The sequence below is a fragment of the Plecotus auritus genome, assembly GCF_963455305.1.
Source record: "Plecotus auritus genome assembly, chromosome: 3".
Classification (NCBI taxonomy): domain Eukaryota; kingdom Metazoa; phylum Chordata; class Mammalia; order Chiroptera; family Vespertilionidae; genus Plecotus; species Plecotus auritus.
The window spans coordinates 132,573,227-132,597,557 of NC_137772.1; the positions used below are offsets into that span (position 1 = coordinate 132,573,227).

The 24,331-nt window shown below is 49.2% G+C and overlaps 1 protein-coding gene across 3 annotated transcripts in view; it reads right to left on the reverse strand.

The window, feature by feature from the left end:
• The window catches only part of TSPAN11 (tetraspanin 11), a 68,131-nt gene extending 43,929 nt beyond the window's left edge, over nt 1–24,202 (reverse strand). For all 3 annotated transcript variants that reach the window (XR_013960188.1, XM_080661345.1, XM_080661346.1), the window contains exons 1-2: nt 24,108–24,202; nt 4,025–4,119 (exon numbers count right to left, since the gene is read on the reverse strand). Coding sequence is in view for 2 of the 3 variants with exons in the window: in XM_080661345.1 (XP_080517471.1) it covers nt 4,025–4,119; nt 24,108–24,114 (102 nt within the window). In the remaining variant the exon portion in view is untranslated. The remainder of the gene's footprint in view (nt 1–4,024; nt 4,120–24,107) is intronic.
• Nucleotides 24,203–24,331: the final 129 nt, after the last annotated feature.

Consider the following 24,331-nt stretch of genomic DNA (forward strand, 5'->3'; position numbering starts at 1 on the left):
CCAGGAGAACGGCCTCCGCTGTCAGGCTCCCTTATGCATCTGTGCAGAGGCGGTGTGGGCAGGGCGCTAGTGAACAGTGGAGGGGCACTATCTGTGACCTCCCTGTTGAGGTGCATTATGATGATATGAAGAAGGCGGAAGGGTGGGAACCACGCGGGGCTAGGGCAGCACCCATCGATGTAGAAGCTAACATTGCTATGTGTCTTAGAGGGGCTCAGTGGGGAGGACCAGAAGCTGGACTCTGGGAGGGAGCCTTCTCGGGAGGGATGCAGCGTCCTCATGGACAAGGCCCATCCTGGGGAATTCTTGTAAAGCCCCAGGGGCTTTGTGCGCTGCAGAATGTGGTGTCCTTATGGGAGAGATGGGCCAGCAGTCTGCCCATATCTACTTCTGAGAAGATCACAGCAGGTCCAGGGCACAGATGCCAGGAACCCAGGACGGGAGACTGAGGCCTGGACGTTCAGAAACCGGCCATCCCCCAGAAGGAAGATGAAACTTGGCTGAATGAGTCCCTGGGAAGCTGATCCACGTCCACCCAGGCCCCAGGCAGGGGTATTTTTGACTCGAAGCAGGGAGAGCTGTATGGAGGAAGCTGCCCTCACTGGTAGCTGCCCTGGAAACATGCCTGCTACCCATCTGCCTGCGCTCCACCCACGCGTCCTTCTTCTCACCAGTCCCAAAGGAGTGCAAACACTAACAGGCAGACTCTGAGTCCCTCTGGCTGGAAGGGACGCTGAGGATGGTCACTGCGTTTACTGCCTGATCCCGCCTATAGGGACCCAGCACAGGCAGGACGGGCAAGGTAAGGGCCCTTCTATAGATATTTTGGCTGAGCACCTCACAACAGGCGTTGGGCCCCTTAAGCTACAGTCCTCCCTTCTCCTCGTGTCCAGTGGTGTTGTCTACACTGAGTGTCCACCTCTTCGACCTCTGCCTGAGAGTGTTTCCACCACTCTCCTGAGAATGCTCTCACCACAGCCACTAATGAACTCTGTGTGGCCAAACCCATTAGCTACTTTCTAGGTCTTAAAACGCTTGATGTGTCCCTTGCCTTTAACACACTTGACCCCTCCCTGACCTCCAGCTTCTGTGACGCTCTTTCTCCTGGTTTTCTTCTCACCGCTCAGACTGCTCTTCCTCCAGCTCCTCTAGTTCTGGCTTGCATGAGCTCTCCTGGTTTTAGCGCCATAAGTCCTACATCTGGGAGCCCCTCAGTTCAGGGCAAATGGGGATCATTGCCAACCTTACACTCACCCCGCCTAGTTGGGATGCTCCATGTCTCACTCTTACCTCTGCTGTCTTCTCAGAATCCATGCTCCCCCAGGGGCGGCTCACTTATTTCCATGGCTGCAACCACTGTCTGGGTGGGGATGATCCCCATCTGAGATCCAGAGTCATGAGCTAACTGCCCAATGAGCATCTCTGCTCAGATGTCTCCTGGAAACTCAAACTCACCAAGCCTACATCTGACCTGCCATTTGGTCTCCATTGCAAGGAAGAGCTCCACTATCAACCCAAGAATTATAAACATCGATAATATAACCCATTTTCTAAACACCTCTCTCCTCTTAACCCCACCCAATTAATAACCTAATCTTGTCATTGTCCCTTGACTCTCTTCAGGTCTTTCTATCTCCACTGTGACTCCCATCGTGCAGGTTACCACCACCTCTTGTCTTCATCAGGAGAAAGTCTAGAGGGAATGTCAACAATGGTCATTCCTGTGATGGTGAGTATTATGGATTGAATTGTGTCCTCCCAAAATTTATTGAAGTCCTAACCCTACTATCTATAAATGTGACCTTATTTGGAAATAGAAAGTTGGCAGAATTATGATGAAGTCATTAGGTGGTCCTAATGAAGAAGAAAATGCCATGTGAAGACAAAGACACAGGAACAACATGTAAGAACAGAGCAGAGATTAGAAGAGTGATGTAGTCAAGGAATACCAAAGAACACCAAGGACGGCCAGCCACCACCAGAAGCTAGGAAGAGGCAAAGAGACATTCTACCCAGTGAGGGAGCACAGCCCTACTGACATCTTGATTTTGGACTTCTGGACTCCAGAGATGTGAGAGTGTAAATTTCTGTTGTTTAGAGCCACCTGGCCTATAGTGCTTCATTATGAAAGCCCTAGAAACCTAATATAGTGAGATATGGACAATTTTAATTTTCTTATTTATACTTTTCAGTATTTTAGAGATTATTTGTACAGGATACATAAGACTTTTATGATCAGGAAAAACATACTTATTCTTTAAAAATAATTCTCATTCATCGAGAATCCTAAACACCCTATTGGATTTTTCTCTGAGAATTGAACCTATCTGCACCCACACAGCTTACTGATCACATCAACATGGCTCTATTATTCCACTGTCTTCATCAACACAACTTCACTATTCCAGGAAACACTTGCTTAGGAAGATAAAAGTTGCAAATAAAATAAGTTTACTGTTTATTTCAGGAACTTTTCAAAATAAACCATTTAAACAAAGATCAAGTTGTTTGACTTTTTAAGAGCATCAAATGACTGTCTACTCTCCAAGACTCTTCAGAACCCTTGCCTTGCTGTATCCACCAATCCTAAACCAGTGATTCTTCCCAATCTTAACTATTTTAATAATCTTAATGAAAGAACCTAAAAATGCAGACATATCCCATCTCTGCCTTTGCATTTCTGAGATTTTCTAGGACTTTGTCAAGGGGGTGTACCCCTTCCCATGTGAGCAGGCATCTCAGCTCTCTCTCATCGGCAGGTTGATTTGGTAGAGTTTTCAGGCCTTCTACACCTAATATATCTGAAACATTGAATTTATCAAATGCCTTCTATGTGCAGAGACTGAGCTATGCACTTAATATATACCATTTCAGGGTATCTGCTAAATGAACTATTAAAATATAAACTGAGGCATATTAAACTTTTTGAGTTTATTTGAGCAAAAATCAATTCAAATCAGGCAGCAGATAGAAAGGAGCTTCAAGTCCATAAAATGAAAGACTTTTATAGGCAGAAGGGAGCCAGAACAAGGAAGTTATACCAGACAAAAAAGCAGGTTAGTCATTTCAAGGTCACTTTCTTTGAGGGGATGGCAGTGGTCCATCAGGAAGATTATTTAACTAGTGCTGATCAGATGATTTCTGGTAGACTGGTTTAAGATTCCATTTCTGGGAGAACCAAAACTGTAATTAAGTCTCAGTTTGGTGATGTGGAGCTTAGTGTAAGCGACTCCATTTTGGAATTGTTGTCTTGGTTTTGACAAACCCTAAAAGGTTAGAAATGATCCCTGTTTTGTAGCTGGGGAGACTCAGCCAACGTAAGTGGCGTGCCTAAGACCACACCATTAGTAACAGTGGAGCCTAGGTCCATCTGATAGCAAAGCCTGCACTCTGAGTACTCTGCCTCTACAAATTTAGTGAGATTGTAACATGTTTCTATCCCATGGCTGACTATTTTGGGGAACTAACAGTACTCTGCTTCTGATTATCTGGTAATTGCTTCAAGTGGATAGACTCCCCTCCTAGAAGACCTCACTGGTGGGTTTCCTGAGGGGAGTCGCTATAGAGACCATTCCCATTTCACACAGAGGCAGCCGCTGGCCCCCAGGACTTCTGTTTCTCTGCTCACGCCTGAGACTGTGAGCCATGGAAGGCAAATGGGCTTCGATGGACAACAGGCAATTATTTCAGGCAGTCACATTTCCCACAAGGCACTGGTGCAAGTTAGCAGGGAAGAAAGAGCTGGACCCTTTGTACAGCCAGCAGGAACACAAAGCTCATTGTTATGTTTATGCTTCCTTTATTCAGATGGCATGTGGTACAGACTCCATGCCAACCTGCAGACCGGATTCTTTCTTCCTCCTCAGTAGCAAATGTACATGTTTGCTTTCAAGTAGGCAGAATTTGCCCATGGGTGGTCTTTGATTTGGAGGAAATCAACCCCAGAGTGGTGACTCACACACAAAAAAAGGTAGCTTAAGTCATTTGGTGCCAGCAGGGGTATGTGTGTGCAGAATTCACTTACCCAGAAGAAGAAGTTGAAGACAAAGAGTAAATACTTCAGGTAGACGACCAGCCAGTCATCCGGCTCAGCCTTGTAATGGGCCATGGTAGCTGGGCCTGCAAAGAAGACACACGTGCTGGGCTAGGGGTTCATAGGGAACCATCTTGTCTTTCCCAGAGCCAGAGCTCCTTGGCAAGGTGCCCCTCAGAGGGCTGACTAGCCTGTCTGGTCAGGGGAGACTGAGGCTATGGGTGTTAAACCCGGAGCAAAGAGCAGGGAAATGCAAAGGCTACTGACACATGGAGGTGAGTTGGGCAGAATTGTCAAGATTTTGGTTTTGTCCTTTTGACATATGTCTAATCTACGAGTCATCCTAAAGACTTTGTACTGGCCTTGTTGTGTTCTTGTCTTACACACACACACACACACACACACACACACACACACACACACACACACACACCCTATACCTGCTTTGCATCAGAATCCTGCACTCTGCATCATTTGAGTAGGATCTCTGCATGCATGGGTGAAGCATGAGCCCCAAATCACAGCATCTGTGCTGGAAAGGACTTTGACAATTGCCCAATCCATTCCATCATTCCCTGCACCTCGACTTTCTAAATGAGGAAGCAGGTGGGCAGGCTTAGTGGTTTGGCAGGAAGAGTATAAGGGCTCTGGAGTCTGACTCCCTGAGATCACACCTGGGTCTGCCATAAAGTGTGTGAGACTTTGGATAAGTCCTGTCTCTTGGTGTCCTCATCTGTAAATGGGGATAGTAATGATACCTACATTGCAGGGTTGTTTTGCAGATTAAGTGGGTTAATCTCTGAGAGGAGTTTAGCATATCTGTTAGCTATTGTTATTACACATAGCAGGGATCAGAACCCAGGACTCCAGCACTAAAATTCCTAGTCTTTGCCCCAGAACCATGCTTCCTCTCCTTGCCCTGATGCCCACTGATGGACTCTCTGGAAGCTGTGACGTCAACTGGTGACAAAGGTGGAGAAGATTCATTGTGCCCAGGAATCCCATTTGCTTCTCAGTAAGTCTGAACCACCGCCTGAGTGGTTTCCTCTTCTCCTCGGACCCCTGTCCCCAGCACCTGCACACCCACGCTCACACTCACAGGGAAGTGCCCCTTAAGAAACCATCTCCCTTTAGGGAACCTCTCATTCTAGAACCAACAGGCATGGGTTTGGCCCATTCCCATCTCTTTTCCCTCATTCCCCACCTCCATCGGGCCCTCCTTGCCACCATCCTGCTCCTTCTCCTTGGCTGGTGCTGGCTAAGCCCAGATCCCTTCCTCCTGAGCCAGTGCTCTGCCTTTTATTTCAAGCTCCAGGGCTCCTGGGACAGCGAGAGAGGAAGGGAGAAACGAAAAGGTGGCTGTCTTATTTGGCCTTTCTATTTGCAGACCTTGAAGAGGTAATTTAAGACTTTTAGTCTTCTTGTTAAAAAAAGACAAAACCCATTTTTCTCTAATTTAGTCTGAGATGCAGGCTGGTGGAAAAAAACACAAAAGGAGAAAAGAGAAGCCTAAAAAAAGTTTTAAAAAATGGTGATAGATGGGGTCAGCCAGGCGACTGGAACGGGAGCTATTATAAGGTCCTTCTGCGGAGGCCTGGCAGAGCTCCTCTGGGCTGCTGGGGCCATTAGTAAAGTGACTGTTTGGGTCCCAGCCTCTCCCCTTTGCATTCTCCCCTCCATTCGCCTGCCCCTGCCCTCCCAACCAGGGCCCACTGGACTCACGCCACAGAACATTTTCTAGACCTGCAAGCCAAGGGGTCAGGACCCGCTAAAGGAAAATTGTATTTTTTAAAAAGGAGTTCAGACAAGATGTAACACAAAGAAACACATTTCTAATGGTAAAATCCCAGCCATTAGTGGTAGAGAAGATAGAACCACAGAGTGTCAGGGTGAGGGGAAACTGCCAGGCTCACTTTACTTCAGCCTTCTGCAGAAGGAATGAGAAGTAAACACGTCTGAGTTAAGACATACATTTTTAAATGACCTCCCTGAAGTCACAGGCTAATGGTTGGTAGCAGTTTCCTATCCCCATTGTTCAGCGCTCTTTCCCCACTGCGCCCCACGGTATGCGGGGCCCTGTGCTGGGTGGCAGAGGCCCCACAGAAGTGTCAGTGCCAGCTTGGAGCCCGATGCTTGGGTCTGAAAGCTGGCCTTATCATTTCCCCGAGGTGTGACCTTGGCCAAGGTACTTAATGTCCCAGCGGCTGCACTCTTGGCTTTTCTTGTCCTCTCTGCTCTTCTGCTGGTGCCCTTTTTCTTGGTGGGGTGTGGGTAACAGAACAACCATGGGCTCTTGGGGTCTCTTTTCATTTATAAACACACCACTGAATTCCAGAAAACCAAAAATCACACCTTCCCCCGAACACTACTAAGGGGCATGCCTGCTACTCCACACCTCTTTTGTTTCTCTTTCTCTCGTTAATGCTTTTAAAAACAAATGAGTATTTTTTATATAAATAACATTTTTAAGGTGTGAAAAAAAATTATCTGGAGGGCTTGTTAAAACACAGTTCACTCAGCCCCAGCCTCAGGGTTTCAGATTCTAGGCTTGGGGTGGGAGCCTAGACAGGGTCTGATTTGCCCATCTGATTTGGACGGAGGGATTTCTCTGAGGAAGAGACCTTCAATGTTAAGCCTGCGTAATCTTGGGCACACTGGGTGGTTGGTCAGTCTACTCCTAAAGGCTGCTGATGCGGGGGTCTGGAGACCACACTCTGAACCAGTGTTCTTCAAAGCCCCTTCTGCTTCTGCTAGTCCAGGACCCCGCATGTAATTATCCTCTGCATCTTAGCAGACATAACTGACTGGGGTAGGGGTGGAGCATCACATTTAGGACAGTTCCCGATGAAATGCCAAAGATTTCCCACACAGCCTGGTAAGGCAGCATCAGGGCGCCAGCCCCTCAGGCCAAGGCTCTGACTGCTGAACAAAGCTGGGATTCAGGACAGCCAGCAGGCTGGGGGCTGGGAACGGCAGTCGGGAGCCACACCATAGGCCATCTCAGAAAAGCAACTGCAGATGCCTTCATGGTGAAGTGATGGATTTGGGGGACTTTCATCAGGGCCGGACATGTAGAGTCATGGGCTATGGGACTTGGGCATTAGCGTCTCTTTTACTACCCCAACCCCAAGTGAACTGAATGAGTCTCACAGTGCAGAGAGGAGGAAGGACATGCAGAAAGAGCCCAGCTGGCTGGCCAGATGTGTTGATGAGCAGAGCAGGCTGAGTCCTTTCATGGTGATGGGTGGCCCAAGTTGGGGGGTGGGTGGGGCAGGCAGGGAGTGCTTGGGAACTGACTGTATACATTACACATGAATACAAAGCACTGTTGGCATGTGGGCCAGTCTCATCCTTTACTCATTCAACAAGCATGCTTTGAGGCCCCAGCTTGTGCCAGGAGCTGTGCTTAGAAGACTGGAGTTCATCCTTAAGGAGGTCATAGCAATGTGGTAACACAGAGGAAGTGGCATTAATTCTGCCAGGTTGGGATGAGGTGGAGGGGCAGAGAGGAACATTTAATCTGATCCTTGAGGACAGGCAGAAAAGGAGGGAGGGATGCTCAGGCAGAGGGAACAGTGTGAGAAAAGGTCTGGAAGTATGGCTGGGCCCAGTGGCCTGGGTTGCAGAAAGACTGAAAAATCAGGTTGGGGGTCCAGGGCAATCTTGTTGGCCATGTGTAGTTCAGGTTGAGGGTGCCCTGACTCTCCATTCCCTAAGCAGAGACCACCCCTTACTAGGGGTGGGGCAGGGTAGGCTCCTGGGGAGCTTAGTGATTCTAAAACAGCCGTGGGCAAACTACGGCCCGCGGGGCAGATCCGGCTGTTCTATCCGGTTCTCTTGCTCTCCCCTCCGCTCCTTTACTTTGAATTTATATTAGTTCACACAAACACTCCATCCATGCTTTTGTTCCAGCCCTCCAGTCCAGTTTAAGAACCCATTGTGGCCCTCGAGTCAAAAAGTTTGCCCACCCCTGTTCTAAAACAAAAGCAAAACCATGCCCCACCCCAGCCCCATCGCTTCAGTTAAAGAAGTGCCAGTTTCCACCTCTGGAAACCATCATTCAGTAAGAGGCCCTGCTGAATGATGGTCAAAAACAGCTGGAAAGGAAACAAGCCTATGTGGTTTAATGTGTAACTTAATGTTCACTTTTAATGGAACCTGGTTGTAGTCCTGTAAGGTGTGGTTCCTTCCCCATGCAGACAGCCTCGTCCTTCTTTGTCCTGATTTCCCTCTTATTTAATTCCCCCCCCCCCCCCACTCCCTGGCCAGTTTACAAATTTCATGCACCGGGCCTCTAGTATTTTCTATAAAATTATAGAGAAATAAATTTGAGATTACATATTGAAAAGCAACTGAGAGTTGAAGGGGATCTTTTCCAAGGTCATTCTGGAAACAGTGCAGGAGACACCAGAAAAGAGCTCCCTGGGTTCCTACTCACCATGTTTAAGTCTGAACCTATATTTGAACCATTATTTTTCCTAGTCTACTTTTTCTTTTTCTTTTTTTTTAAAAAAATATATTTTATTGATATTTCACGGAGAGGAAGGGAGGGGGATAGAGAGCTAGAAACATCGATGAGAGAGAAACATCCATCAGCTGCCTCCCGCACACCTCCCACTGAGGATGTGCCCGCAACCAAGGTATATGCCCTTGACCGGAATCGAACCCGGGACCCCTCAGTCCGCAGGCCGACGCTCTATCCACTGAGCCAAACCAGTTCCGGCTACTTTTTCTTTTTCATTTATCATCATCTTACTTTCTAGGCTCTATTTCACCTAAAGTATCCCCCAAAATGTAATTTTTTGATAGGTTGGCTCAAGGTCTATTTGAAAGGCTTCTAAACTCTCATGCATTGACTACCTGGAATTTTCCAGTTTTTAATGGCATTTTGCTTGAAAGTGTGACAAAAATCACTTTAGTTAGATAAATCTTTCTTGAAAGGTAGACATAACTGAATGTTATCACTCATTTGTATTTTAGTGTGATTTAAATCAGATAATTTCATGATTTTCTAACCTTTCAAAATTTAATAAACACACAGTAAAGTATAGAAATCTTAAGTGTACGGCTTGATGATCTTTTTCAAAGTTAATGTATGTATTTTAAGGCTATATATTTCCCTGTGAGTACTGCTTTGGCTGCTTTCTAAACATTTTGTTTTGTTGTATTTTCACTATTCGTTTCAAAGTATTTTCTAATTCTTACTGCAATTTATTTTTTTATCTAAGATTATATGTGAATTGCTTAATTTTCAAACATTTTGGAAATGTTTCAGTTTGCTTTTTCTTGCTGATTTCTGGTTTGATTCTACTATTGCTGAAGAATATGCTCTATATGATTTCAGTCATTTGAAATTTGTTGAGACTTGCTTTATGCCTCAGAAAATAGTTTCTTCTAGTGAATATGTCATGTGAATTGAAAAGAATGTTTATTCTCCAGTTTTATTAATCATGTTATTAAAACAGATATTCGTACTGAAGAAAAATAGATTTAAAAAGAGGTTAAAGGCAAGAGTTATAGTGAACATTAAGCACTGCATCTCAACACAGCAAGGCACTGCAAAAGGAGCAGTGGGGCTGCGGGGAGGTGCTCAACGGCAGGGCTGCATCCTGGGAACCCTTGGTTGGGTAGGTGGGACTCCCTGCGGCTGCATCTGAGGGCCTCTGCCATCAGAGTTGGGCTAAGGTGGTCATTAAGCCAGACGATGTTAAATGTCAGCCTTACCTACTCCTTTTCCCCACTTTGACTTAAGGAGGACTGGGCTTGCACCCAGAGTCCTGGGTCCTGGTCCCACTTCTGTTTCTAACTTGCTCTGTGACTCTGGGCCTCAGTTTCTCTCATCTACAAAACTGGAGTAACTCTACCTCTCTTGCTGGGTTGGGTAAAGACATGGCTCCCTTTTAGGACTTAGAGCTGGCATAGTAATTTCTGACAACTTCTGCATCATCTAAGGCTCTGTGTACATTATCATGTGCCTAGGAATAACAATGGCTAATACTTATTGATCATGTGCCTTGTGTCAGGTATATATGGTTCTAAGCACTTTGTAAGTATTATTACTCCTTTAATCCTTACCATAACCCATGAACAGGCATGGCCACCACCCCCACGTTACAGACGAGGAAAGGGAGACAGTTTATAGAGTTTGCCACGCTATTAGTAAGCAAGGCAGGATTTGGAGTCAGGCAGTCTGGTTTCAAAGTGGACTCCCCGCAGGGGACCATGTGTTCCAGTTTGGCCACAATGCTAGTTTCTCCAGTTAAACCTACTGTCTTGGCATGATTATTGTGGTGACCCTTTTCACTTAAAAAGTATCCTGGTTTGGATGTCCCATCCTGGCTCTTCACCACTATGTTATACTGCTTGTCACGATATTCAGTATTCCTCAGCCTCTGCATCTTTCTGCCCCACCTCCCCTCTATATGCTGTAGGTTTCTGCAACCCACTTCCTGCTCTTACACAGAGGGTCACCAACACCCCCATTAATTAAGCCTAAAGCAGTGGTCGGCAAACTCATTAGTCAACAGAACCAAATATCAACAGTACAACAATTGAAATTTCTTTTGAGAGCCAAATTTTTTAAACTTAAACTTCTTCTAATGCCACTTCTTCAAAATAGACTAGTCCAGGCCATGGTATTTTGTGGAAGAGCCACACTCAAGGGGCCAAAAAGCTGCATGTGGCTCGAGAGCCGCAGTTTGCCGACCACGGGCCTAAAGCATTTGCCATAACTATATTACTTGCTAAAACATGAGCTTAGTTCTGAAAAGTGGACATCCACCACAGCTTTGGGTGCATAGGTATCAGATGTTGAGTGAATGAATGAACTGATGAACACGTGCACTAACGAGCCATGTGAAAGCACCTGCCTCTTTAAGAGTTGTCCCTGGGACACCTAAGTTAATTAAAGGTGATCAAAAGGAGACAAGGCAAACGTATCACTTCTGCAGCCTGAATTTAGGGAAGGTGGAGCATGGTTCTGTGTGGACGATTTGGCAGGGGCACCAGCAATGCCACCAGCAGGGCCTCCAGGAAGCCTTGCACAGGCAGCCCAGGAAGATCCTCTTAACGTTTTCTCCCAGAGCTTTCTCTGCCTTGTCCACCCATTTTCTTTGTCTTTCAATTCCGGCCTCAGGTGAGAAACACGGACCTCTGTCCCTGGTACGCCAAACTAGAAAATCCTTGTGGAAATAAACAATGAGGCACAAATGGGAACAGGACAGTCAGGTGCTTCCTAGAGTCAGACTTTTGAAGAAACCACCCGGGGGGGCAGCTTCGACAGGCATTGACAATGAACATGCATCTGCCCCTTCTCCAAGCCCCACATCCTCTTTTCCCACCTTTGCTCTAGCCCTTAAAGATGGCTCCCAACAGAGGCCGGGAAAGCCAGGAGCCACCCCAGTGGATCTCAGTGCTGAGACACACAGTGGCCTCCTCCCCCTCCTCCTGCAGATGCTCAGCATGACGGGCTGCAGAGCTGTGAGAGACGGAGTGTGTGTGCGTGCTGGATCTGGAAATAGCTAATTGAATAAACAAACGCCGGATCCAAGGGAGGCAGGTCATTCTGCCTCTGTTCCAGAAACATTTGATTTCCTAGTCACGGAGACAAGCTGTGTTAGGGTCCTGACAATCAATCTCTGGCCCCAGAGCCTCTCTCAGACTCTGGCTGGCAGTTGGACACCCCATCACCATGCAGTGTCAGCCAGTGAATAAAGGTGAGGCCTCATTAGGCCAGGTGTCTCATTTAGTGTCTCAGTGACTCAGTGAGGCAGGTGGTTTCACCTCTATTTTATACTTGAGGAGTCTGAGCTCCTCTGGCAGACCCAGGGATGAAGCCCTGGTGTCGCAATGTCCTAATCAACGCCTTGCCGGTCTGTCTTTTAGCAGGATTTGAGGAGAGAAGTCATTTCCATCTAGAGTTGGTTTCGCTGCCCAGGAGAGGTTCTTAGAGCACTGAATGCTCCTGAGAAACCTCTCACAGCAAGGATGGAGGCTTCAGTGGTGGCCCATTCAGGCTGAGCTCAGGATCTGCAAGGCAAGGAGCAGCAGCAGCAGGAAGGTCCCAGAGCCCAGGTGTTCAGGTTCAGCAGAGAGGTGGCACATGGGGATGAGACAAAGATGGTGTTGTCACATCACTCAACTCCAGGGGCGCTGTACACTCTGATGTGATTGGCTGCCCTTGGAATTGTGCACAGCTGTGCCCCGAATTGTGCAGGGCATAGTCTATAGAGGTGTGCACAGCTGCTAACTTAACAAGCTGTTTTCCTTCTCTCTCTCTCATTTCCGGTAAACCAGAAGCCTTACCACCTATCCTCCCTACTGGGCCTGGGTGCCTTTCTTCTGATGGGGTTAGCTGGGTGAAACTCTGGCTTTTTTTGGAAGTTGCCAAGCAGGGACTGGGCAGCACAATATTCAGTGATGAGAAGGTAAGGAGGGTGTTCACAGGTTGGGCTGCCCAAACCCAGTGAGGGTGGGCAGACATTTGGGGGCTGGTACACTTGATAAAAAAGCTGATGGATTATTTTAAATATATAAGCATTAACTGAGATCAGAAGGTAGATATCCTCCCCATTTTTCTAGCGGATGGGAGGTGCATTAAAACTTAAGTTTGGCTCATAAGGTATAGCTGAGACTGCTAGTGATTTACCAAAAGTTGTTCTTCCCTTTCTCCATTATAATGAAGTTGTAGTTGGGCACATGGCCGCCTAACAAGTAGCTAAGAGCATGGGGTTTTCATTTTGACAAACTGGGTCTCAAAAACATCTTTAAAAAAGAATGCATTGCCTAATATACTTAACTTCTCCTGCTAAACCAGCATAATTATAGAGAATACAGTCTATAATTTTTCCCACACTCAGAGATGGATCTATAGGATAATTTCCCCCATCTTCTTGAATGAATGGATCTATAATTTCCACCGAGGAAGACCTGCTCTTTTCATCACCCATGTGGAGACACAAGCATAAGGCCCTGTCCAGGTGGGAGCTGCTTGGTCCTCACCCCAAGGCAAGGGGGGCACGTGTGTGCTCCTGGGACCCAGATGAGGGAAAAGCACTGAGGGCCGTCTTCCCTTCCATGGTTCCCAAGGAGAGGAATTGCCAAAGTGATGCTGAGGAAGCCACCAACAGACGGGGTGCATCGGCAGGCAGACGGTGCGACAGGCAGAGGCCTAGGGGTCAGGGGGTCTGATTCAGGACTTCCCTCTCTACTTGCCAGCACCTTGGGCAAGTCACTGACCCTCTCTGAGCCTCAATTTATTTATCGACACAATGAGAAAGCGATATTCTACCAGTATATTCTTTCACATATATTTTTTGATGCTCACATGAGGATATGTTTATTGACTTGAGAGAGGGATGGGGGAGAGGGACGAGAGGGGAGAGGAGAGATTTTTTGTTCCACTTATTTATGCATTCATTGGTTATTTCTTGTATGTGCCCTGACTCGGCATTGAACCTGCAACCTTGGCATATCGGGACGATGCTCTAACCAACTGAGCTACCCAGCCAAGGACCGACTCATTTTTTGAACATGGCATCTGCCCTGGGCAAGTGGGCAGAGCCGTGCCCCTCCCACTGCCCGGGAATGGCAGCAACCCCTGCATGCTGACACGTGGTTTGCTATTTCTGTCCTCTCCAGGCTTTAGCTCACTGGTTATTTGCACCAATGATGAGAATAATAATGAGAATAATTAAAGTAATAATGATAGAATTATTATAGTAGTTCTGACAATAAGTAAGAGGTGGGTACTCTTAGGATCCCGTCACAGATAAGGAAACTTACTCAAGGACACGCCGCCTGTCTGGAATGCAAGTCCACCCACAGCCACTCCCTGTGCTGCTCCAGAGGAGCTGCCCCTGACTTCACATTGTCTGGCAGACCATCCTGCCCGGGTTCCTGGTGCCCGTCTGCCTCCTAGGAACATGTCCAGTTTGGCTGCTGCCAGGCCAGTGCAGGAGGCTGGGCTGCCCTCCAGGTTCTGTCATTGCATCAGGCTTCTCTGGTCAGTGCCCAGCTCCCAGTTTATGATGAGAACCACCTCTGTCCAGGGAGTTCTGGCACAGCTGAGCCTGCTCTGTGCCCTCGGCCAGGGCCAGGGAACACGGGGGCATGTGGTCTGGTCCCAGCTCCCACCTTCCTCCCAAGGCAGCTCCTAGCATGTTCGACTCACACTGTGGACAACAGCTTTCCAGACCCCGTGCTCAGCCAGGGAAACTGGGCTGTGTCTTTGGAAGCTGCACAGGACCTCAGGGTCTGAGTCCACGTGACCACACCAAGGCAAAAGGCTGCTAACTGCACAGAGGCCCTGAGGAGGAGGCCAGTCAGGGGCACCCTGTCTAGGCGGTTCTGCTCCAGCCCTTTCCGGTGCAGTCAGGGTGGAAGCAGGTCTTCCCTGCCACTCTGCCACTGCCCGCCCCCACCCCTCCCACCCCGCCCGCCGCCTGGCTTCCCGGGTAATCAGCCAACAGTGGCATGCTAGTGCCTTGCAGAAATTATAGAAGGCCGAGAGGCTGCGTACCCATGACTCTGAGAGTGGAGGGAAAAGCTTCAAACACCACAGTCCCCCAGTGAGCCAGGCAGATGCAGGAGACACTCTGGGCCCAGGCCCACCCCTCCCCCGAAGCTTGGATTCAGGACTCAGGCTGGGGCTGGGGCCCAAGGGTCATCTGTTCTGAAGGGCCAGGGTGTGTGGTCACTGGTGTGTACATGTGAGAAAGGAAGGCTCCTCAAAGCAGTCCAGAGGATGTGGGAGGCACTCCAGGCCCTAGATCAACAATGATCCCAGCTTTCAGGCTCAACAAGGACTCACCATGAGCTTGACCCAGGGGACCCAGGTCCTCAGATACAGGAGCCCAGCAACACTGCCCCCACTCCCAGGGCAGGATCCCAGCTGAGTACAAACTCCTCAGAGCAGCCCCTCCCCAGGTCCACAGTACAGCAACTGTCTGCTTGATGCAGCAATTTCTGGGAGCTGCCTGGGAAATGGTGCTGCTGGAGCATAAAGGACACCCATGAGCTTCGGGGAAGAGGTCCTTATAGGGTGGCTGATGCACAATCCTAAATGCAGGCTGGAGGGGGCTTTTCTCCTGCCACCATCCCTGCAAGGACGGGGGAGTGGGGAGGAGGAGTCAGAGTGAGCTGGGAGTGAACCTATATGAGGGAAAAGCTGTCACCCTTACCAGCTGTGTGACTTTGGGTGAGTCATCTAACATAAGAGGGCAAGGACTCCCAGAAAGTGACCGTGAAGGCCAGTAAGTGCTGGTTGACCACACAACCTGCGTGCCCAGCACACCAGCAGCAGCAGGCTCCATGGGGGATGAGGGCAGGCGCCAGCCAGGCAGGAGGAGCAGTGCTTCGTGTGGGAGCACCACCACCCGCCCCCCCCCCCGCCCCCACAGGAGCCTTCATTAGAGTGCACATTAATTTGTGCTTAAGCATATTCACAACCTGCTTGCTGGGAATCAGAAAGGCACGGCCACTCCTTCCAGGAAGCAGGAAATGAAAAAATGTGTACAATTTCTCATTTGCTTTCAAAATAGTGCCTGTCTTGTCTCTGGAGCAGGACACCTTAGCAGTGAGCCTAAAAGACCATTTCCTCTGAAAGGTTTAAAGCTTAGGGCCCCTGAAAATGTATGAAAAATGTTACCATTTATGTGCTGGGGCTCCATAGGTTTTTGCAGATGTCCACAGGGCGTTAAACTCTCCATGAAAAGGTTCAGGCTTCCTTTTGGCTGGTACCGACCAGGCCCAGACCATCAATTCCCAAGAGAAGGGCCATGTTGTGGGCTCAGGCTCGGAGGCAGAGCAGGACTGGAAGCCAGGTGTCCGGGTGTGCAGACCCCTGGTTCCGCTTGCTTCCTACCTCAGCACACGGACTACAGTCCTGTGCATGTGTGTGTGAGCGTGAGGGAGAGGACACTCATGCATCCAAATTTAAATTCCAATTTTCACTTTGGGACTTGGATGTAAATCTGTTAGGTCTTAAGTCCAGGAGGGGATGCAATTTATTGAACAGAGTTTGGAAGCTGCTAAGATAAATAAACCGTGTTTCTTCTTCTCAGGTTTGTGAAAACACATTCTCTGGGGCAGTGGTCGGCAAACTCATTAGTTAACAGAGCCAAATATCAACAGTACAACTGAAATTTCTTTTGAGAGCCAAATTTTTTAAACTTAAACCTCTTCTAACGCCACTTCTTCAAAATAGACTCGCCCAGGCCATGGTATTTTGTGGAAGAGCCACACTCAAGGGGCCAAAGAGCCGCATGTGGCTCGCGAGCCGCAGTTTGCCGACCACGGCTCTGGGGACTTAGAAACCCCCTTGGAAAGTATTAGCATCTTCTCCCTGCTACAGAGCCAAACACACAGATAATTGTATTTTTAAAGATACTTGACCTTCTGGGCAAGGAAATAACGTACTCACATGGCAACTAACCAATAACCCCGCACTATTACCTTAATTATTTCTAAACAAGGAACAACTTCAGTTCCATGAGTTATAGAGGGAGGACATTATAGAAACAGTCTTGGCATCAGGACATTGCAGATGCTGCCCACAGTGGCTCCCTAACCATGTACTAATTACATCATCAGCATGAACATCACTACCCATTGTTTCTTTGGAAAGCCGTCTATATGTTCCAGATTTAAAGAAGCAGACAGAACATTTGGAATCAGTCCATTCCCATATGTTGGCTGGAGAGACCCAGAGGGCGAATGTCATTTCTCTGCTCTCACGGAGCAAGGCTGAGAAGAGCTGTGACTCAAACCCTTATCTCTGGCCCCAGCTCCCACCTCCTGGGTTTGGGGGGACTTCAGACTCACAGTGCTGCTGGCAGTCATGATCTCAGGGCTCCCACTGCCTCTGGTTGTAATCAAGGCCAACAATATGAGGACATCGGGAGCTAATGAGTTTATGGAGCGTTGGAGATGTAAAGAGCTCTAAAAGGATGCCTTGTTATTGATGGTGATGATAATGTGTAATATTTATATACCACTTTGGCTGCTAATTTCCAAAATGAGAAGGGATGTATTTAAAGGCTCAGGCAGCTCTGTGTGTAGCAACTGTTCTTGGCAACTCAGAGGGGATCTTTACCTCTGACTGCCCCATGCCTCTGGTGCCTCTGGTCCTTGAATTCGTTCTAAGATGGTGCACAGCAACCCAGCCTTTGGATGGTGTGGCTCACACCCTGCCAAGGACACACAGGACACTGGGCAAGCCTTGGGAGAGCTGGGGATCATTGCTTAACATGTTCACAAGGTCAACCAGTTTAGATTTATTGAACTGATCATGAGGAAGCTTCCCCACCTCCACCCCCACCAGTTTTGAGGCCAAACCTCCTTGAGTTTGAATCTCAGCTCTGCTGTTTGTTAGCTGTGGGGTCTGGGGAAGGTCTTTAATCTCTCTGTGCCTCATCATCCACAACTGTAAAATGGGGATAATAGCACTGATTTCATAGGGTTGTGACTATTATAGGAGATAATGTATGTTAAAACCTCACAAAATGTCCAGCACATAGTAGGCCATCAGTAGGTCTTAAATCCTCTTACATTCTTATAAATGCTGCACATGCTATGTTATTAGAGGGCAGGCAATGGGGGCAAAATACCCTGTGGGAATCTGTTCTTCCTGGGGTGTTGGGGGGCGATGGTTGGAGAACAGAATTCACCCATCAATTATGAGGTGAAGGTCAGCAGCATAGCTTTCCTACTTCCCAGGCACGTATGATGTTTACTTACATTATGTCAGGCTAGTTCAGAAGTTGTACTTAAACCCCTGTGTTTAGCAATAGTTACCTTCTATAAGTTGACACACTAAAGATAAACATATATGTAGTAATGAAGAGTGCAAAGCTAACATTTTTATTAATGGTAACTCTTATGAGAGAAGAGTTCATGACTGTTGGTGGTGATGCTATTCTAGTCCTGAGTCCTGCAGCTCATTTCACCTCCCAGGGCCTCGGCTGGGTGTAAAATAACAATGAAGGTGTCAGGCCTTCTGGTCCCCTTGCCAACTTTCCCCTTTGCGCCTGCTCTCCCCACCAGCCCATCTGTGAGCAGGTTTAGGTTTGAAAGGCCAAGCCTAGGAGTACTGTTATTACACTTGAAATACAGCAGAATCCTGGAATGTTTGTTAGAATACAGATGCTGCCCAGCTGGCGTGACTCAGTGGTTGAGCATCTACCTATGAACCAGGTAAACCAGAAGGTCCTGGTTTGATTCCTGGTCAGGGCACATGCCAGGTTTTGGGCTCGATCCCCAGTAGGAGGTGTGCAGGAGGCAGTGGGTCAATGATTCTCTCTCATCATTGATGTTTCTATCTCTCTCTCCCTCTCCCTGCCTCTCTGAAATAAATAAAACAAAACAAAACCAAATAAACACAGGTGCTGCCCCCTGTGCCCAGCCCCATTGGAGTTTCTGAGTTAGCAGGTGGGGATGGGCCTGAGATCTGTATTTCTAACCAGCTGGGGGTGGTTGAACCTGCAGGACCTCACTCAGAGAACTGCTGCTTTAGGGCAGTGCTTCTCAACCTTAGCTGCCCTGGGTCCACTGGGGGGTGGGGCTCAGGCTGCACCCCAGGTGAATTCAATTGGGCTGTAGCGGGCGGCACCAGAGACCGTGGCTCGAGGCTGAGTTTCCCTCTGACCACTGTGCCCTGTTGAGTGCCGTGGGGTTGCTGAGCTGTCATCATCGACAACCGCAGGCTGACCCTGGGTGGATTAGGGCTCAGCCCACTTTCTATAAAAGACTAGTTGGCAAATATTTCAGGCTTGCAGCCCATGTGGTCTCTGCTGCATATTCTTCTTTCTTTATTTGTTTCAACCTTTTAAAAGTGTAATATTAGCTCGCAAGTCACAGAAAAACAGTTGTTGAACTCCTGGAAAATAGCCAGTCATGAATTATCAAATTTAATGATGAAAAGAGCTATCCACAATTAGCATTATTTAAACAATAATTGAAACTAAGGTAGGATGTAGATTATTTTAGAGAAATTAAAGTAATTGTGGCTTCTTCTAACAGTTTTCCTTCATACATTATAAAACGACGAGGGGCTTCCTCCCACCCCCTTTCTGAGCCCACGGTACTGGAACAGCAGATCCTCAAATAAACGTTTCCCTCAATGTTCGTTATGAAGTTGACGAGTCCCATAGGAACTTCACTCCTGTTTATAACAATTAGCGGTGGTAAAACTGATTTCACTATGAGTCGTTTCGCTTACAGTCTCGGAACCTACCGAGAACTTGCTGTACTTGTTTCCTAATATTTGCTTGAAACTGGAAAAGTTAAAAGCCCTTAGTATCTGCTCAGTGTGATCAGAAAGTGGTAGCTGCCTTCTGAAGGGCCTTGGTGGGTTAATGCCTGGCTGAGGGCATCTCAGTGGGCACGGGTACGAGAGAGGGAGAGCCACAGTATGCGTGCCCTGTTCTGTGCTGCCTCATTTATTTGCGTTCAGGATGCCACAGGAGCACAGAATCCCATTTAAAACAGTAAGTGATAGAAAGCAGAAAGTGGACAGCAAGCAGTGACTTCACTATCAGTGACATGGTCTTTGATTAATTTTTTTCAGCTGGAGAAACAACTTTTCATTTACATTAAAGTTTGGCTGACAAAAATGTTTCAAAACATGAGGTCAGTGATAAAAAAATAAAGAAGAATCCCTAAGTCAGGACAAGCTGAGAGCCACTGCTGATTACTCCCTCTACCATCAAAGAGGAGCAGGGAACTACTTCAAAACAGACTGGGCGCCAGCAGAGCGATTTCCCTCACCATTTCCTGAACCCCTGAAACTGCCTCAATTCTTGAGTTCACGGCCTTTACAGTAAAGCTCCCTGAGCCTTGAAGAAGGGCTATATGCATATCCAGGGGCAGTGAAAACAGGAGGGAGAAGCTGTTCAGATACAGCTGCATTCCTCCCCTAAGCTGAGCACTGGAAAGGAACCCGAAAAAGAAAAGGGGTGCCTGGCTGGCTTGGGGGCATAACCAGCAGGAGACCATGCACCCCTGACACCGACCGACAGGGGAGACCTGTGTTCCGATACAATTGCACAGTGGTTACCACGGGCAAGGACCCTTCCCACCATGAGCCCTTTTCCCAACTGTCCACTGTCGTCATCAGACACTTCGGTGCTCCATGCCCTCTACTACGTTGCGCTTTCTAGGCCTGACTCAGGCTTCTGTACAGCAGGCTAGGAGTCACGGATCATTTCCTCTGTTTACAGGATGAGGAACTGGGGCTTAGTGAGGTCACGCAGGAGGAAGGGGCAGAGCCGGGCTCTGGGGTGGGCTGTCTGCCCTGGGCTGGCACTTGTTTTCCCCGCCGTCTCTGAGCGCCAGCTGTGTTCCCATCTCTTCCTGGGAGTGAGTTTAATCCCTCAACAATAGGTGCTCGAGGTCAGGGACCGGGTCCTTATGTATTTCTGAGGCCTGAAGGGTCAGGCTTTTAGCAGGCAAGTGGTGACTCCGTGTAGATGAACACCTCTGCCCAGGTCTGCTCTGTGGTGTGCTGTCTTGTAAGTATAAGCGTCAGCCACAGCAGGGACATGTACAAGCAGTAGAGTCAGTGTCCAAAGGAGTGAACGAGATTCTGATCTGTACCCATCTCTTCTCTGCACTTCTCTCCGAAGGCCCCTCCTCACCAACCACCTAACAACCCAGCGAGACAGCCAGACCTCCTTCTCCGCCCGTGGGCATACTGCTAATATAGACATTATGTAACTAGTAAATAATGTGCTGTGCCGTATAACTCTATATTATAGTACACATGGGATATACTAACTCCCATGGGTTTAGTAAAGGTGGTGGTAAATGCATATTGCGCCCCAAACCTGGGTACAGTGCTGGACACAGGAGCCGCACCGCTGTCTGTAAATGTATTTATAGGAAGAGACACATGACAGATGTTTCACATGGAGCTGACGTGGCTTCTGTAAATGTGGGTCAGGGCGAGCCATTGCGCTGCTGCCCTTAGAAATCACTCAGAGTGGAGGGCTCCTCTCCACTGCCAACTACTCAAGAAAAACGATGCCGAGTGGACACCTCCTGGGCAGGAGGCACATCCGGGCAGTTTGCCTGGGAACACACCCAAGGGAGGGCGATGACAGACATCACCCTGCATAGGCAGCTCCAGTCTATCAGCATGTGGCTAAACTACTTTGTGGCTATTCAGTGTGTCCTCTTGGTCTAGTGCTTGTCTCACACGGGCTCCAAAGTTTCCCACATTGCTATACTGTGTGCAAAATAATTTTCACATTAACCTTGACCAAAAATCCAGGGAATTCCACCAGTTTAAAAAAACACACCCATACGATGAATTCCGTAGCTGAGCAGAAATGGTCTGTGGGATAACCACGTCGAGTCTGAATGGCTGCCTTTGGTCCTCCTTGAGGGCCCAGTGTGCCCTATTATTTCAACTTGGCATTGAAAAGGCCCCATGAGTCTTCTGATACAATGGTGTTCTAGTTTATAGTGGGAAGATGCTTTCGTCAAAGGAAATCCTACTTGGAAGCCAACCCACAATTCAAATGAACCCTGAGCAGTTGGTGCCCCCAGGGCTGGGCCTATAGGGCTTGCTTCTTCCTCAGAAGCTCCTAGGAGCACAATTTGAAAACCATATAGTCATTCCCCCATACTAAGTTATTCCCTCACTTGCTAACCCAACCTTTCTCAAGTACCTACTGTGTGCTGGGTACTGGTGAGCTAGCAGGTAACAGGAGAGGGAGGGCCTCTCTGCAGAAGCTCACAGTGTGGTGCAACGGGCAGACAGGAGTTCAGATGGTGGTAAGTGCTGCGAAGCAAGTAGATCAGGCGCTATGATTGGGCCAGGCGGTGGCTGCTTCAGACAGGGGATTAGGAATGGTTCTCTGGGGATGTGAGACATGAGCTGAGAGCAGAAGGACGACCTGGAAGAAGGCCTGATTCTGACCAGTAGGGAAGTGGCCTCGAAGAGGCGAGTGACTGTCCTAGATCACACATGGGGAGGAGGCTGAGCTGGGACTTGACCCCGGGTCTCCAGGCCTCCTGCCAGAGCTCTTTCCTTTCACAATGTTTACCAAATAGCTGCTGCACTCAAAGAAGTCGAGGTGACTGGTGACATCCAAGGGCTGACAAACCACCAACCACATCCTGGTGTTTTGGGCTGTCTGTCATGAATCTTGACCCCCTCCCTGCCCTCCTCAGCCTGTTACAGCTGGGGCTCTGAAACCCAGAAGACAGCGCCCTGCAGCAGTCCTCCCTGACCCCTGGCCTGGTTGGGAAAGCGTCCTCCTCTCCTGTCTCCCTGGCTGCAAACTGGAAAATGCTCCTTGCTGCTTCCATTGTTGGCAGATGGCACAAGTGAGACGGAGGGTCTAAAGCAGCCGTGGGCAAACTACGGCCCGCGGGCCTGATCCGGCTGTTCTATCCGGTTCTCTTGCTCTCCCCTCTGCTCCTTTATTTTGAATTTATATTAGTTCACACAAACACTCCATCCATGCTTTTGTTCCGGCCCTCCAGTCCAGTTTAAGAACCCATTGTGGCCCTCGAGTCAAAAAGTTTGCCCTCTAAAAGCCTCCCGGCTCAACTGGAGGAAGGCTCCCTGGAAGTCATGCTGCTCCAGGGCTCTGACTCAAAGGCCACCCACGCCAGGTTGGGCCTGTGCTGCAGGGGCATTCACACAAACCACCGCACCACTGGCTGCAAGGGTGTCACAGTCAGAGTGGTTCGAGGCAGACATCCCCATGACGCTGAATATCACAGGGAGCAGCATGCAAATGGCTCCCTCTTTGACCCACAAACTAAACAGCTCCCGGCCCCCAAGTGTTGCCCAGACCTCCCCGGTGGCACCTGTGGGCCCAGAACTCCCCCTTTGCCCTGAGAGCCTTCCTGCTGTCAAAGCACTTTCCAGGCATCAGCTAACTGGCACCTCATGAGGCAGGAAGGGCAGTGGTTACTAGTTTTGCACTGGAAACAACTGAACCCCAGAGTGACCTGTGCAGGGAACACCGCACTGACCAAGTAACAACCTTTAACTTTTGATTCAGACTCAGGTCTCCGGACTCCACCTTCAGATTCTTTCCACTGGAATCCAGCTACCCACAATTTAAACACGGACCATCCGCTCTGGCCTAACACCACCTTCGTTCTCTTTACCCTCTGCCCTAGAGTATACAAAGGAGTTTTTCCAAAGCTGCCTCTCCTCTCCAGCCATACCTGCCTCACCACGCGTGCCAACCTGCTGGAGGCCTCTGGGGCACCTACTCCTGCACACTCGGCGACTCTGACCCAGTTGAGATGTTCTCCTGTCCAACCCAACTGAGCCCTCCTCCCTTTCATATTTCCCAGCCTGTTTATGCATGTGAACACTGCACATATCACTGGTGAAAACAATACACTCTAGAACCTTCCACACCTTCCTTGTTTCCATACCGAACTAATCAACTACACAGGCAGGCAAGCACAGTGAAAGGGTCTGCTGCACCATGTTCCCCAGTACACCGCTGCGCCCATGGGACTGTGCACAGCCCCGCACCCGCAGGCAGGTGCTGAGGACAGCCCTGGACACACAGGAGGCGCACCAGCTGCTGGCATTTAGCAAACCCTGCTCTGCATGGGGAACAGAGCCAAGGACTGCAAAATTTTAGTTAGGATCACGCTGGACCTGTCACCTCACTGTTAAGAGCCAGCGACTGGAATTCAGGGTGGACAAAGAGAATGGCAATTTGAAGAGGAGCAGCCATGCACTGAGCAAGCTGGGCAGCACAGGGCACTGACAGGCCCAGAGCTCTCCCAAGACCCGCGTGAAGAAATCAGGAGCACATTTCTGGGCACAAATGCTGGGGACCCCGTACAGACACCAGTGCTTACACACATCCATCCTGAATGTCCCCAGGATTCCTGCCCCACTTCTAACCATAAGTCAGCTTGCCTCTGCCCGCCAAGGCCCTCTGCCGTCCAGCTCTGGGGGTTGGGGGGAGAGCGGGGGACAAGACAGCGAAAGTGGAGCGCTTCCTCCCCGCGACCCGCGGGCCTCAAGGGGACACCCTCCTCCCCGTGCGCCCCAGCCCCGCGGGCCCTCCGGAGCCCGGTGCACTGCACTTACCCGCCATGGGGCACAGGGCTCGGTTCGCAGCCAGGGGAGTGGAGCCTGGAGGTGGAACGGAGGCTCAGAGGGCCGCCCCCTGCCCGCCCGCCCGCCCGCCCGCCCGCTGCGCTCCTGACCTCCCACCCGGAGAGGGTCTGGGTGAAGGCGGTGCGCTCGCTGGAGCCCTTGGCCCTTCCGGCCGGCCCGCGCCTCTGCCCGCCCCGCCCCTCTTCCCGGCGCCC